This window comes from Numida meleagris, chromosome 1 (genome assembly GCF_002078875.1).
Source record: "Numida meleagris isolate 19003 breed g44 Domestic line chromosome 1, NumMel1.0, whole genome shotgun sequence".
NCBI classification, from domain to species: Eukaryota; Metazoa; Chordata; class Aves; order Galliformes; family Numididae; genus Numida; species Numida meleagris.
Window position 1 is genome coordinate 88,954,766 of NC_034409.1, and position 14,354 is coordinate 88,969,119.

The 14,354-nt window shown below is 36.1% G+C and overlaps 1 protein-coding gene across 10 annotated transcripts in view; it reads left to right on the top strand.

Annotated features, from left to right (window-relative positions):
* Positions 1–14,354, top strand: part of EPHA6 (EPH receptor A6) — a 510,917-nt gene that overhangs the window by 353,700 nt on the left and 142,863 nt on the right. For all 10 annotated transcript variants that reach the window (XM_021401686.1, XM_021401644.1, XM_021401659.1 and 7 more), the window contains 2 exons: positions 3,676–3,723; positions 4,149–4,311. In XM_021401686.1, the coding sequence (XP_021257361.1) occupies positions 3,676–3,723; positions 4,149–4,311 (211 nt within the window). The remainder of the gene's footprint in view (positions 1–3,675; positions 3,724–4,148; positions 4,312–14,354) is intronic.

A 14,354-nucleotide genomic window follows, 5' to 3' on the forward strand; every position in this document is an offset into this window, starting at 1 on the left:
CATCCGTAGATCTGTCACAAATTGTAGGTAGAATTACTTAATAATGTATTAGATAGTATTCTTTTCAGCAAGTGATGGAAGCTAAAATTTTCCAAAATGATTGGAAAATATAGTCAATAGTACTCTTTCAGTGGGCCAAACTGAAATCGACAAAAATTAACATGACATGAGTATAAATTTTGCTAGGTCACTCCTTGTCCGCTGTCTAATGTTTCTTAAGTGTTCTTACTGATCATGTTATGTTGATGGAGCACTTTATCATCTTTTCCAGCAAGGAATTAATGTTCTGGTAAACTTAAACTTCTTACTATTGATCGCTACATTAAAAGAAGAGAGTGAGTGTGTCCCCCCACAATAAAATGTACCAGGTATTACAGGTATCTCAGCTATATTTTTACTCCATCTGTATGTGTCTGATGCAAAATAATAATCCATGTCTTGGCCAAAACATCTAGTGGTTAATAAATTCATCCACTTTTCTCCTCCACAGAAAATTGGATCATATCCAATGTACTATCAGCAATGTCTTAAGGTCATTCGGTTAGTTCCAAATACATATGAGGTTCTTGTGTCTTTCATTCTGTAAATCTCGTTTTGGAAGAAGGCCACGGCCCCCTTTCAGTCGAAGACAGACAAATCTGTCATTGGCATAAATGACTGCTAGTCAACTGAGTACAATGAATCTCTATACACTTCTCTCAGTAGTAAATTTTGTTCTTAGTACTCCATTTTTCACACCTCATTATGAAGTATGATTTAGTAGTTTCAACATCTAAACTGAGTAGTTTTTCATGAACAGCATTGTTGCTGTTATTTTATATTGCATTCATATCATTATTTTTTTTCTGTTACAGCTTGTCCCACTGAAATAACCTTGCAGAAAAATGAAAAACTCTAAAATAAACCTAAAATAGACAGAAATAATATTATCTAGACAAATACCATAGAACGTATTTTTTGTCTGTCACTAAATTTTGTTACGAAGCAGGAACAAACTGTCTTTACCAACACTGTGTTATTAGGTGGTATTTCAGAGTAATTTCTTTGAGAGATAAAAACATCAGAGTTTGAAAATACAGTGTCCTCTCTTTGGAGAGTTCAAGCATCCAGTCTAGAGAATCATCATATATAAGAATCTGGTACAAATGGTTGATTTCTTTGTGTAAAACAATGTGAAGTTTCCAACTCTTAATCTTTTGTCTCTAGTATGAGCAACTTACACTTCGAGTACGTGTTTCTGAAGCTTTTTTTTTCTCAGACACACCAAGGTGACAAGGTTTGCTTTCTCCTATTTCACTTGCTATAACAAATCATATACCCTTTCTCATGTGACAACAATAATATCTTTATGGTAGTGTACCTCTATACATTGTTTTTTGGGCCATATGATGAATGGCATAAGAGGCTGTGGAAAGGAAAGAAGGGAAGTGGAAGGGCTTGGAGATGGAAGCTCCCAGAGCATACTGCAGATGGCCCTGGGCAGGTGGTGAGTGAGCAGCAAGTCTAACAGCCCTTGGAGGTGACTTGAAATACCTTTCACCCCGCCAGAGAGATGGTCAGAGGCATTTGCCCCTCACAGAGGTTACTCTTATGCACAGCCTGCCCACACAGAGTAAGGCAGAACTGTGCAGTTGGGCTCTATGTATTCCTCTTTGGTTTCATCTAGCAACTTTATGCTTACTCTGTGTAAAATTTACATGGCTTGAACTGGAAGGTCTCTCATTTGGTCTCTCACTGCAGTAGGGGTACTATTCTGAAGGGCTCTCCTCACCCTGGTCCAGCCACACACGTGCTTTAGGTCATGCTTACAAATCAGGGGTACGAAGAACCGCTTAATACATCATGGTTTTTTCTTTCAGATACATCTTTCTACTGATCTCATTTTAGCATTTGATAAATACATTGTCACAGATGTCATACTGTTTAAACTATTGTTTGGTATTCAATGCATTTTGGAGTCTCTTAAAATCAGTTCCAAATCCTTTCAAATTTAAACCTAAGTTTATTTTGAGGATTAACATCTAGATTTTCTAAGAGAAAATGTTCTTTCTGCTGCTGTAATTAAGAAGTGAAGGATACATTTACCAAATATTAAAAAAAAAAAAAGTAGAAAGAAGAGAACTGGGATGTGGTGATACGGCATTTGATCACTTCCAAGTGTGATTTTCCTGAAGCATGTGCAAAAATCTTCTGTCTTAGATTGATTTTGAGCTGGTTACTAGCTTTTTTTAAACAACGTGATCTCTTGGGGTGGAAATTTACCCACTTTACTCAGTAGCCTCATTACTAAGTGAATTAATGCCTTGTGTTCTCCAAGATTGCATACCCTGGCCAAGTTACATTTTGAGATATATTACAGCTCTACACATGAAAGTTGCTGGAAATTGCACATAAAACAAGGCAGTAGAATAGAAATCCCTCACCTTAACAGCTTGATTTTCTGTCAGAATAAAATAGATTTTTTTCTGAAATTTCTTGGAAGATGGAAGCTTAAAATCCACCCACTCGCTCAAATTAAATTTATAACATTTCAGTTAGTTGGGGAAATCTGATGCTGATACCAGTTGTTAGTTTTATTTGTATGTTAATTTTAATTGCCATTCATAAGATTACTTACACAATGTCCTAATATTTCAATTTAAATATACATTTCTTGAGGTTTCAAAATTTGTTGACAGTGAAACAAATCAACACTTCCTTTTACTCTAGTTTCTCAAATTATTTCCACTGTTTGAATTGAGCATTAAATGCAATTATTTTAAATATTAGTCATTATTGCATATCTTCCTTCTCTGTAACAGAATCACTAAGTTGTTTTTGTGTGTCTGATTTTTAATTTGATCTTTTTATCCATCTCCTTATATGTCTACTGGAAGAATACTGATGTACCTCTTGCCCTATGCTGATGTGGCTTTGTTACACTGTGACTCAAGTTGTCTCAGTGTGATTACTGTTTGTTTTAAAAAAAAATACACAGATATTCAGAACGGGTTAGAAGGTCAACAGTCTAATTGATAACTATTCTTTCCTTGCTATATCCCTTCTGTGAACAAGATTGTTTCCTTCTGAATAGGCTGGAAGCATCCTTTGAATAATATATACATACTCTAGTATTACTGCATGGTATAATAAATTTATATGGTGCCCTATGGGTATTACAGTTGAGTTATTAAGCATGTGCCGAAGACAGTTCTGTTCATGTTATCAGTTTGTGGGTAACTCCTACTGTAATACAGTAAAGCCTGCCTTAAGGCGCCGTAGAAAATATTACAGTTTACAGATTTATTGAGTGACTGTAACTAATGACAGGCAATAGACTCTCTTTTAAGACATTTCCTCATTTAAAAAAATCACCAACAATGTGTCTAGCACTTCCTTTTTGTGCAGTAATCAATGTGGTTGATCTCCATAGTACAGCAGCTGATCTGCAGTGGCAGTTCCCTGACTCTGAGAATTGGGAATTCTCAGCAGATACCCAAAATCAACTGGTAGGAAATTAGCTGGAGAATTTCACAGTGTCTCTCCTAATACAGTGTGAAAGTGAATTTCATGTACAGCTACATTACTGCTTCCTGGAAAGAGAAATAAAGTTCAACATCAGTGATGCAGTTGAGCCATGCTAGAAGTTTACAGACTTTAAAGAAAAGGTTAATTTTTATTTTCTTTTACCCACAGGTCTACCCACGGATAGCGCCGGCATTTTGGCACTACCTGCGGGTAGAAGTGAGTAGCGGGTATTTGAATACTCCCACATCTTTACTTTACAGCTTACTAGTGCTTACTGACCTCCTAGTTTGTCTATTGTGCAAAAACAGTTAGCTGCCATTCTAGCTGTCATTTTCTGTGAATGTAGTCTTGTACTAATTCCATATTGTTTTGACTGCAGTGTAATTACTAACCTAAGTCACAGAGATGTGATGTGTTTATATGCAGGACTAAGGACAGAAAAATTGATATCTAAGTCAAGGCCATATCATACATTGTGACTAAAGCACAAAATCAAAGTACTGAAATCCATACCTGCACCTTCTTTTATAAACACATTTTACATTCATGAGAAGAATATGGAGCTTCAGTTTTGCTGTATCATTTTTGTTAAGTTTGTACAACTCAACTTGACATCATTTCTCCCCTCTTTTGTCCCTCAGGAGCATGAGCAGCTCAGCTATTCCTCCACAAGGTCCAAGGCTCCAAGTGTTATCATCACAGGTCTCAAGCCAGCCACCAAGTATATATTTCATATCAGAGTCAGGACGGCAGCAGGATACAGCGGCTATAGCCAGAAGTTTGAATTTGAAACTGGAGATGAAAGTAAGTTTTACTGAAAGGAAAAAATCAAGTAAAATAGAAGTAGCATTTAATTCTGAAACAGTCAGACGTTGAGAGTTTAAATGGCTGAATCCATTCCATATATTTATCACAGAGTGACCACTGCTGTATGACAAAAAGTAAGCCTCAGCCTCACACTTCTAGATTTATTTTTTTTTTGAGTAACGAATAGAAATTTCAGCCCACCGTTGCAGCTGAAGGGATGTTTCCTTCTGCAAGATTTCCTGGTTTGCCATAGATCCATTTTTCACTTAAAGAAGGCCTTCCTTTTAACCTCTGGAATTATCCTGTGTAAGGCTTCCATGTTACTTAAGTCCAGCAGATTTGTTCAGGTTCTTGACAGAGTCATTTCTCTATAGTTTTTAGTGCTCTCAGAATATCATAAAAAATAAAACTTTTCATTCAACTATTTCAACCTATGTCTATTAAATTTGCCAGTGATAAGCAAAAATCCCACATATTCTTGAAGAATATGAAAAAAGGCTTGTCTCTTACTCTGAACAATTTTGTATAAATGTTACATATTGTCTTGCACCTTCAAAGCAAGCATGAGCAAGGTATTTACAAGCATTTGAGATAAAATGAGTGTAGTAGATACTGCACTAAAACACTCATTAATGAAATTACTTTAATTAACCAATTATGTATACTGTGTTTTTCATTAACAGTTTCGGAATTCAAGTTACTTAAGCTAAAGTACAGACTCAGTACTATACAGGTATTTTCAAGAGCACCCGTGGGTTTGTGTTCCATTTTCGCTGCCTCTTAACTTCTGTTTCAAAAATGTTTTAGGAACAGATTTCCAAGTACTTAACGTCTAATTGGACTTTTAAAATTTTTCTAGGTTGTTAAGCCAGTTGGTTTGATAAGGAATTAAGCACTTGGGTGCTTTCAAGAATTCTAGTAGAATCTGTTTGCATCTTCTGATGTGAAAGAATACTAGCCTTTAGGCACAATGGGTTATAACTGCTATGAAAAGTAAATGGTATTTAAACCTCCATGAGTCTATGTTATATATGGACAAATGTGACTTACTCATTTAAATTAGAAGGACTAGTGCCTGATTTCTGTCATCAGCACTATTGATAGAAACGTCTCAAGGCTGTGAAAGTCCATGGACGCTTCCCAAACTCCTTATCTTTTTATCATTTTCCTCAGTGCAACTGCCTTGTTGGGGTGCATGGTGAGCTAGAATAGTGTGCTAATCCAATTTAATTATTTTTTTTTTTAATAAGAACAAGCAACTAAAGCAGTAATCTACGAAAAGTTGTGTTAGTTGAGTTGATTAAGTACTGTAGACTTGGATCTAGATAAGCCAGTGTTATCATTGTAGATGTTACTGTATTATTAATTCACCCTTCCCTAAGATGTCATTCCAAGTATCAAATGTCTGAATAAGTTCAAGTCCCTATAGACTTCCATAATGCCACAGTGCCAAGGGACTGTGTATTGGAGCTCCTTTGGCTCTAAAATCATGAGAGAAAGGACAAAAAGGACTAAAGATGGTGCTATGAAAAGCACAAAGGGTAACTTAGAAGCTTGAGTTTTTCTCCAAACTCACTGGAGGCAGAGGATGACTAGTTGGGCTACATGGTTCAGTCTTCCATTCTGAGACAGAAGAACAGATCATAGGTTAAAGTAGTTTACACGATGCTATTATGAGTTTCTCTCAGAAGAAGTATAGTTTTGTGTTTCTGGGAAATACTGTTGCCACAGCAATATTAATATGAGCTGTTCAGTGTAAAAAAAGAAATGATTAATTACTTCACATGTAATGTGTTTTTCAAATTTTGATCCCATTTCAAAGAAACATTGGATTTTGCAATATAAAATGATATTGTAACTGATGCATTGTCTGATTCTAAATGTCTGTCTTCCTATTGTGTGGGAACACAAGTGTTCTATAGAAACAAGTCTGTATTAAAAAATATATATTCCAGATTTCAACACTTAAACATTAAATGCCTCAATGACTTCTAAGTATTCTCTGTGAATCTTGGTAGTAAAACGTATACATTATATATGTGCTGTTTACCAACATTTATTGCTTGGGCTTATTCCTGTCTATAAAGTATTTAATTTGTTACAAATTGAAATCATTGTGTGATTGAAAGGAAATGTGAACAGAGGAAATGTAGGCTTTGTTTATGATCAACAGAGATGGAGTAGAGAGATATTCTCTAGCTCAGTTTGAAATTGTGCTAGATGAATACCTCAGTTTCATTGAAAGGGTAGTCCAAAGGCCTGTTACATGTGTAAGTACTACTTTAAATTTGAAAGGAAAAAAATAAAAAGAGTGCATGGTGGTAAATATTACTTATTTCAAATGGAAACAGTGCTCAATGACCAGTCAAATTATACCCTAATACTCTCCAAATATCTTACTTCCTCGAAGCAGTGTTTTGGAAGTAGGCCTATTCTAAGCTTTAATGCACTATCAGATTATTATGGTTAATCATCTGAACTCCTTTCATAACGTCAACAAAACCTCTGTAACTGAAGCTTTTCCAGTCAGCTTATGAAAGCAGATTGAAATGGAACATCTCCCATAAACAGTCTTGACTTAAAGTCTTCCAGCAATGGGCAGCTCAGCGTATTTATAGGTAGGTAGTTCTATCGTTTTGCCCTTATAATTTAAAATTTTTCCTGTATTTATGACCTGATATTGTTTTTTTAGCTTATATTTCATGACCCTTTTCTGACAAATCAAAAAGTCTAATACTATAAAAAATGTCTTTTTCATCTAAATGTGAATAGACCATTTTTAAGAAAACTTTCATCTTTCCCATAAGTAAAATAAATGCTCTGTCCCTCTAAAAAGCAGTTTATCCAAACACAGAATCGTTGTAGCTCTCCAAAATTTTACCATCCTTTTTGAAGTATAGCATCGGAACTGAACCTGATATTGAACTGAACTGGAAAAGGAAGCCTGTTTATGATACAATACACAGTCATAACACCACTTACCTCCTTCCAGTTTAGTTTTATTTATAAATACAAGCACATGCTGTTCAAATAGAGCATTGCCTTACACAACTGATTAACAAAGCTACATTTATGTGGATACTCTTGTATTCCAAGGTACTGACCTACTTTTAGATGTAGTGATTGAGGACGGCTGTGCGTGACTTATATTGCACAGTCAGTTGAATGCACATAAATGATAAGTCACGCTTGCTGGCATGGACCAGTCTTACAAAGCAGTCCAAATCAAACTATGTAGTAATCTCTCATCATTTACTTCTCTGACAGTATGCATTTCAGCTGAAGTTTTTCTAGCTTTTTAATGTATATTCTTCTTTATTATTCTGAAAAACTCTAAGTAATATTAGACCAAGACAGACTATTGCTGCTCCTTCAAACCCTACCTATTGGAAACAAGCTACTTAGTGAAAATTCCACACTTACAATTACTTTTTGTGGTCTTTCAATTAGCCAAATTTTAAGTTAATGTGAGCTATACTGATTTTATATGAAGTTAACGTTTTCATCCAAAAGCTGGGAAGAGTAGAGTCTTTAAAAAGTATTTGTTTTCAAAATGAACTTGTCCACCAACAATCTCATAAAAATTACAATAAATACTTCAAGTTTTGAGGTTTTACATGATAGAATATTACCATCTAGAAAAATAATTCTGGGACCAATTCCAGGAGAACAACCAAAGGTATTCCATTTATCTTGTTTGAAAATTGACATAACTTGTTAATGAATAGTGGTGCAGTGAGCAATCCATAATTAAGATCTTTCTTTATAGTAATGCAACAGATGTTGAGTCTTCAGTTGTGACACATTGTCTATCAATGTCTTGGGCAGGACACTGCTGTTGTGCCTTCTCCTGTTTACTGGCTGAAACACTATCTATGCTGCTTCAGCTCTATAGGATAAGATACTTCATTACTAGGAACACCAAGGAGTTTTGGTACAATTATTAAAGGTGGTGCATGAAGCAGAATGTCCAACGCCACAGGAGCCATGAAAAAACAGTCACGTGATGCTGGTCAGTTTTTTAGGAAGCATTCCAACTTCCTGACCAGCAAACTGAGGCAATCATTGCTTGGGGAGTATGCTAATGGGGGACTCTTCTCCCTGCTTCAGAGACAGCTAAAAGAATAGCATTTGTACTTCCTGAAGGGAAATGTAATTATCTAGAAAAGTTAGAAAAATTGTCTTTTCAAGGAAGCAGGGATGGATGAATGGATGTTGTGAGGGATTTCTTCCACTGTCATAGCTAAGAGGCTGCTGCTCGGAAATTTCCACATAATACCTTTGCAAAGCATAGTAACTACAGCTTTTGACCATGTTCCTCGTTGCCATTTTTAGCCATCACCCTGTTTCAGCAGGACGGAGTTTTTTGGTTTGTTTGTTTGTTTTAAATGTAATGATTCCAAGCTTTCTTTTTTTTCTTTTTCTTTTTTTTTTTCTGAAGGAATTCTTTTTACTATTTCAACTCAAAGGCCCTGGTGCCTGCAGAAGTGTGTAAAAGACTAAACAATTTATTGCTGTTAGGCAGTGCAGCGTTTCCATGCTGTGACTCTCTTTTGCAGGATTTGTTCTAAATCCAAGGATGGTTTCCATACCAGACTTCCCCTCATCAGGAAAGAAATTTGTATCTGACGGAGAACTAATTGGCTTGTCCCAGAAGGGATCTAAGGGACAAACTTGCATGTGTGCAGTGTGGACTATTGCTTGAGCTGAACAGAGTGTGGCAAAAGTAAACACATGATTTTTAATCCAAATGCAATGTAGATTTTTAGATGGCTCAAAGAAATTAGATTAATAATTTAAATAAATAAATAAACAGAAATAATAGTAGAATACCTGGATATGAGGACTGTAAAAAATTAATTGGTCGGAAAAACCCTGTTCTTGTGGAAAGAGTAACTTTAATTTCTTTAACGTAGACAGAGATGGTGATTTTCTTTTGTTATCAGATTTGTTAGTCCTCACATTCTTACTTCTCCTACCACATCTACAACATTTATCTGTAAGTTTTCGGGCTCAAATCAGGCCATTTTGGATTTGTATTCAGATGTGAGTGAGACTTTGTGATCCATTTTTCCAGAACTCCATAGGAGAGCCTTGAATCATTGATTCTGATAGAAGTTTCTCCAGTATTGTTTCAAGCACATGGCCTGATTCACGCCATGTTAGAGAATCTGTCTCTAGGATTTTTAGAAATACACTGAGTTGCCAGTGCAAAATTGAACTTTTTTTGTCAGAATGCTTGATGTTTTCACAATTAAATCCAGTTTCTGAATGAAAACAACAAATGAATGAGACTGCATGTATCTCCTTCTTAGAATCTGCCTTGCTGTACCCATCCCCATGTCTGCTTAGTCATGCTGTTCATTCAATAGTAGTCAGCACTGGATTTTTAATCTTGAAATGTTTCCTTACTGTGTTTTATATTTTCAGCCGTTTGGCCTTCTAAAATGAGCTTACCCTGTCTGGTTCCCAGAAGTCCCAGAGTCTTTACTTTTTGTCTTAATTTCCTAAAAAAGAGCAACGTCCTTGCTCAGATCTCAAGTTTTTTTTCACAGGTTTTTCATTCACCTGCTGGTCAGGAAGTTAATCTTACTGGCAACACTTTCAAAATAAGCTTTTCAAGCCAACATATGCAAAGAATTATACAAAGTTATGCTACTAATAGTATTTCATTTCACTTTTAAAAGCCCTTTTTAAGATTGCCGTTCCATTGCCTGCTCCTTTTCCCATATCCCCTCTGAGACTGCAGACCATCAGCTCACAGGAACTGCAGCACTTCTGGAAAGGTGAAGGTAACCCTTGTTAGACATTGTATTTTTCTTTCGTATTGTTCTTAAGCTCTGTTGCTTACAGTGCCTTTTAAATCCATCTGACAGTCGGTTCCTGTCTATTAGAGCTCCAGTTCTCACCATACATACTTGTCTTTCTCACAGCTACTCACTATTATCTATCTAGCTGTCTTTCTGTCACTACTTTATCTTTCACACTGCTGGAAGGTCTTCTTCCTGATAGATGTCAAACTGAAATAACTAAAGCATGTAGCTAAGAGACAGAAGAGAGCTATCATTAGGGCTTCCAGACCTTTTATACCGAATACACAACCTTCTAAAAGATTTTGGAGACATTTGCTCAAAGAAAAGCAGAAAACAGAGCTGGAAGACTCTCTCTGTCTTTTATCCTCTTGCACCATGAATAAAATTTATGCACCATTTCTCACAGTCTTCCCAGTGAGGAAGTGAAAAAATCTCAGATATTTCCGTTCATCCCAGAGAGAAGGGGAAGTTCAGGTCCTCCTCTACACATTTCAGTGAAGAACCCAGTGAGAAGTCGTAACTGAGACAGAGCTTGAAAATAAAGAGTAACTGGTGGGATCAGAACTGATCTCAGAAGGAATTTTCTTCTTTAGGAAGGAAACTGGACACATTGTTGAGCAAGGAATCTGAAATGATGCAGTTAGGAACTCTAAGTGTCACTTTAAGCAAATATCCTACTTCTGAGTAAATCATGAAGAGTAATGTGAGTGATACGATTTGGGGTAGAAGTATGTATGATATGTGTTGTAGTTTTAGAATCAATTCACCACTTTGTATCAGTGGTATCTACACCATGTTGAAAAGCTCCAACACCCAAACCTTACCATGTACTATCTAGTCATCTGGTGGGTAATTCATAAGTCCACCCTTATCTTTGCCTCATGCCACTCATTTTTAAAAGTACGTTTTTGTCAAAATGAACATGTTGAGCAGATGGGCAGAAGAAATGAAACAAAATGCTTGACATAACAGCCACTCAGATAGGTACTAAGCTCCTGCATGAGACATCTCTGAAGCAGAAGCCTGGGAGACAAATATGCCTTTTGTGTCTTGAAGCACCAGCAAGGGAAACATAGTAAACGCTAACCTTTTTCTTTCCAGGGCTGCTGTGAATTGCTGGAGGTGGATGGAACCCACTTCCCAACTCACACTGCAGCAGGAAGCAGAGACAGGTGTAATGTCAGAAATGGGAACAGGAACAAGAGAATAAGGACAAGGGCAGTCAGTTGGCAAAAGAGAATAAGGACAAGGGCAGTCAGTTGGCAATCATTTTCCCATTGGATCTGCTGATGGTTTACACATTCCTGTACTGCCAGAGCTTTCTCACCTCCTTGCCTGTCAATGACAGCTGTCAAATGGAGTATGTCCCCATAGATCATACAGCCATGTTCATCCCTGTGATCTCAGAACTAAGAATCCCTGTGCGCAGTCAGCAGGTGCTGATTGAGATCATGCACTGCAAAGTGTAAAGAAAACGAAAATCTGATTTTAGTTATACAAACATTGTATAACTGCTGTCTAATGAATAAGATTCTGAAAAAATTACTTGTGTGATCCCACGATTAAGTGCAGCACTATCACGTGTACACACAAAAAGACAAAATAAGTTGCAGAAACCTGCTTGACTTTGAGTCATAATTGTTTTTTAAACTTAGTTTCTCTGTCTTGCATGAACAAGAATACTCTTGAGGAGAAACATAGGGACATATATAAATATGCACAGATGATGGAGAGGAAAAATAACATAAAAAACAGGAAATGACAAGAAAAGAATAAAGAACAGGCACAAGAAAACAGTACGTGCTAAAGCTCTTACTTACAACTTGAACATTACCTTAATTAAGAGAGAAACTGAGAAATGAGAAAGAATAGAAAGATCAAGGGACATGCGTAATTTCATTTAGGGCAGCAAAAATTGTTCAAAATTTGTCATTATTGAGTTTCCGTTATTAACATATTCCCCTTGCCTGGAGAGTGTTTTGTGGAACCTGTGTGCAAGGACTCTGTATGCACATACATGTGCCTTTGTAGTTGTCTCTGTGTTGTTCACTGCACTGTGCCTTCATTGATTTCTAGAAGGATCACTTCAAGCAAAAATAAGTATTTCCATCATTTTGCCTTACCTGCTTCTCTGACGGTTTTTAACAAATCCACATTTTCCAATTATACTTGTCTGTCATTTGACATTTTTATCTGACAAGTAAATTAAGGTCATCAGGAAGTTTCAGGCTTGAAAGGCCCTTTATAATCGTGTGGACTCTGGCATCTCTGCCAACACAGTGAAATACACATGCTAGAAACAGAACTATCATTTTTAAGAGTGTACGATCTCAACTTAAAAGTGTGTCAGTTAGACATGAAATGAACTAAGTCAGTGGGGAACTTCTCCCCATTCATGAACTTGACTGTGGTTACTGGTAGAAAATGTGTATATTATTAAACTGATAGCTTGTGGTCAGCTTTAGCTAAATTCCAAGCAGCTCCATCCAGCAGGAGCAATCCAGGACAGTAGCATTTTTCATTTCAGTATCTAGCCCGGGGCCTCTTTAGACAATAGGATCCATTCCTACATTCCACTCTGAACTTGAATTATCTTGAAGTAAGGCCCTGGGTTTTTTCCCTTTAATGAAAGTCTGTTGAGCAAAATCACAGCTAATTTATCTGAATGTATCTCTTGCTGAAGTCAGTATTTTTGCACTCCTTTTTCCTATTTAAAAACAAACCAACCAAAAAAAAAAAAAAAAAAGATTGCTTGCAGTTTGTTCTCTCACTTCCATTGCAGAAACAGAAAATGGACAAGATACAGTCATACAAAACCCCCCTTACCCATTACATCTTCAAACTGACCCTGTCCATCCCTACAATATTTAGCATAACCCTTGCTAGTCTGAAATGGTATTCAGTGTTCAGAGTTGGAGTGCCTATTACTTTTGCATTTTTATTTGTGTGACTCCATATTATAAGTAAGTTGAATCTTTTCAACTAAACTGTCTCTGTGGAGCATAAGATAATGCAGAGCTACAATCCATTCCTGCTGTATCACTGGATTCTGTTTTGGAGATTAGCTATTTAGTGAGTATTTGATAAAGAGTTTTGATACATCATTTATTGGAAGATGCGTGCGTTTAACTTGTCTGAGGAGAGTTTATGACCACAGATTCTGAATGCCTTATAATTTACTGCCTCTGCATATCTCCATTAAATTATATGGGCAGAAATCTAATGGCAGAAATTTAACAAGTTGTTTTTGCTGAAAATTGGACATAAATTACTGTTGCTTTTATTTGTTTCACTCTTATTACAAAGCCAGTTTACACTGCTAATTTCAAAACCACTCACAAATATTATTTAGAAGACAAATGGTTTTTCTTGAAAACAGCTTTTTATGAGGCTTTAGGCATTGATGTGTGCATTGTATTGGGCTTCATCAACTGGAAAGTGAGAGAATACAGCCTGCTGAGCTTTCTTTTTGCAGCAGCCTAGGGGCTGTAATCATCTGATGCCCAAAGAAAAATGAAGATTTTGTTGGCAAGTTTACAAAGTCAAAGTTGCTTTCTTAATAAATCTAAAATTTATTTTCTTTTCTACATTTACTGCTGTTCTCAGAGGTAACTGTAATTCTGTGATCCTGTGAAATACGTATTCTTCTTTTAGAACAATATTGTGTTTCTTATAGAAAAAGAAAGTAAGAATTAGGTAAAATATGGTGAAAAAAATAGAAGTGTAACTGTGTTTACTTTAAAAAGAAAAACAATGAAGTCACAAAACAAGGGATTTTTTTTTTTTAATTGAGTAATACTTGCACAATGAGGACCAGCCTGACTATGGGCAGGTACTTTATCAATGTAAATATTTAATATTATAAATAAAATATAGAGAAAAGCTCAAGCCTCTACAGGCAAGATAATTTCAAGTGGTCTTTTTTACCTGCTAAATGTCCTACAAAAAAAAAAAAAAAAAAAAAAAACAGAAAAACACAAAGCATAAGCGAATCAGTTTTTTTTTTCTACTGCAGTGATGCCAATCCTCGTAGCATATTAAAGATAAAACTATGAATTTGTAACAGTAAAGCTAAATACTAGAAACTCAGAAGAGCATGTCAGGCTACATGTTACATGTGCTTTTTTTGCTTAGGATTCTACTGAATCCAGCTCAATATTTCCTATGTATATGTAACACTGCTGCTGACTTCATTTTGGATAGTTAGATGGACAAAAGTTTTTAATA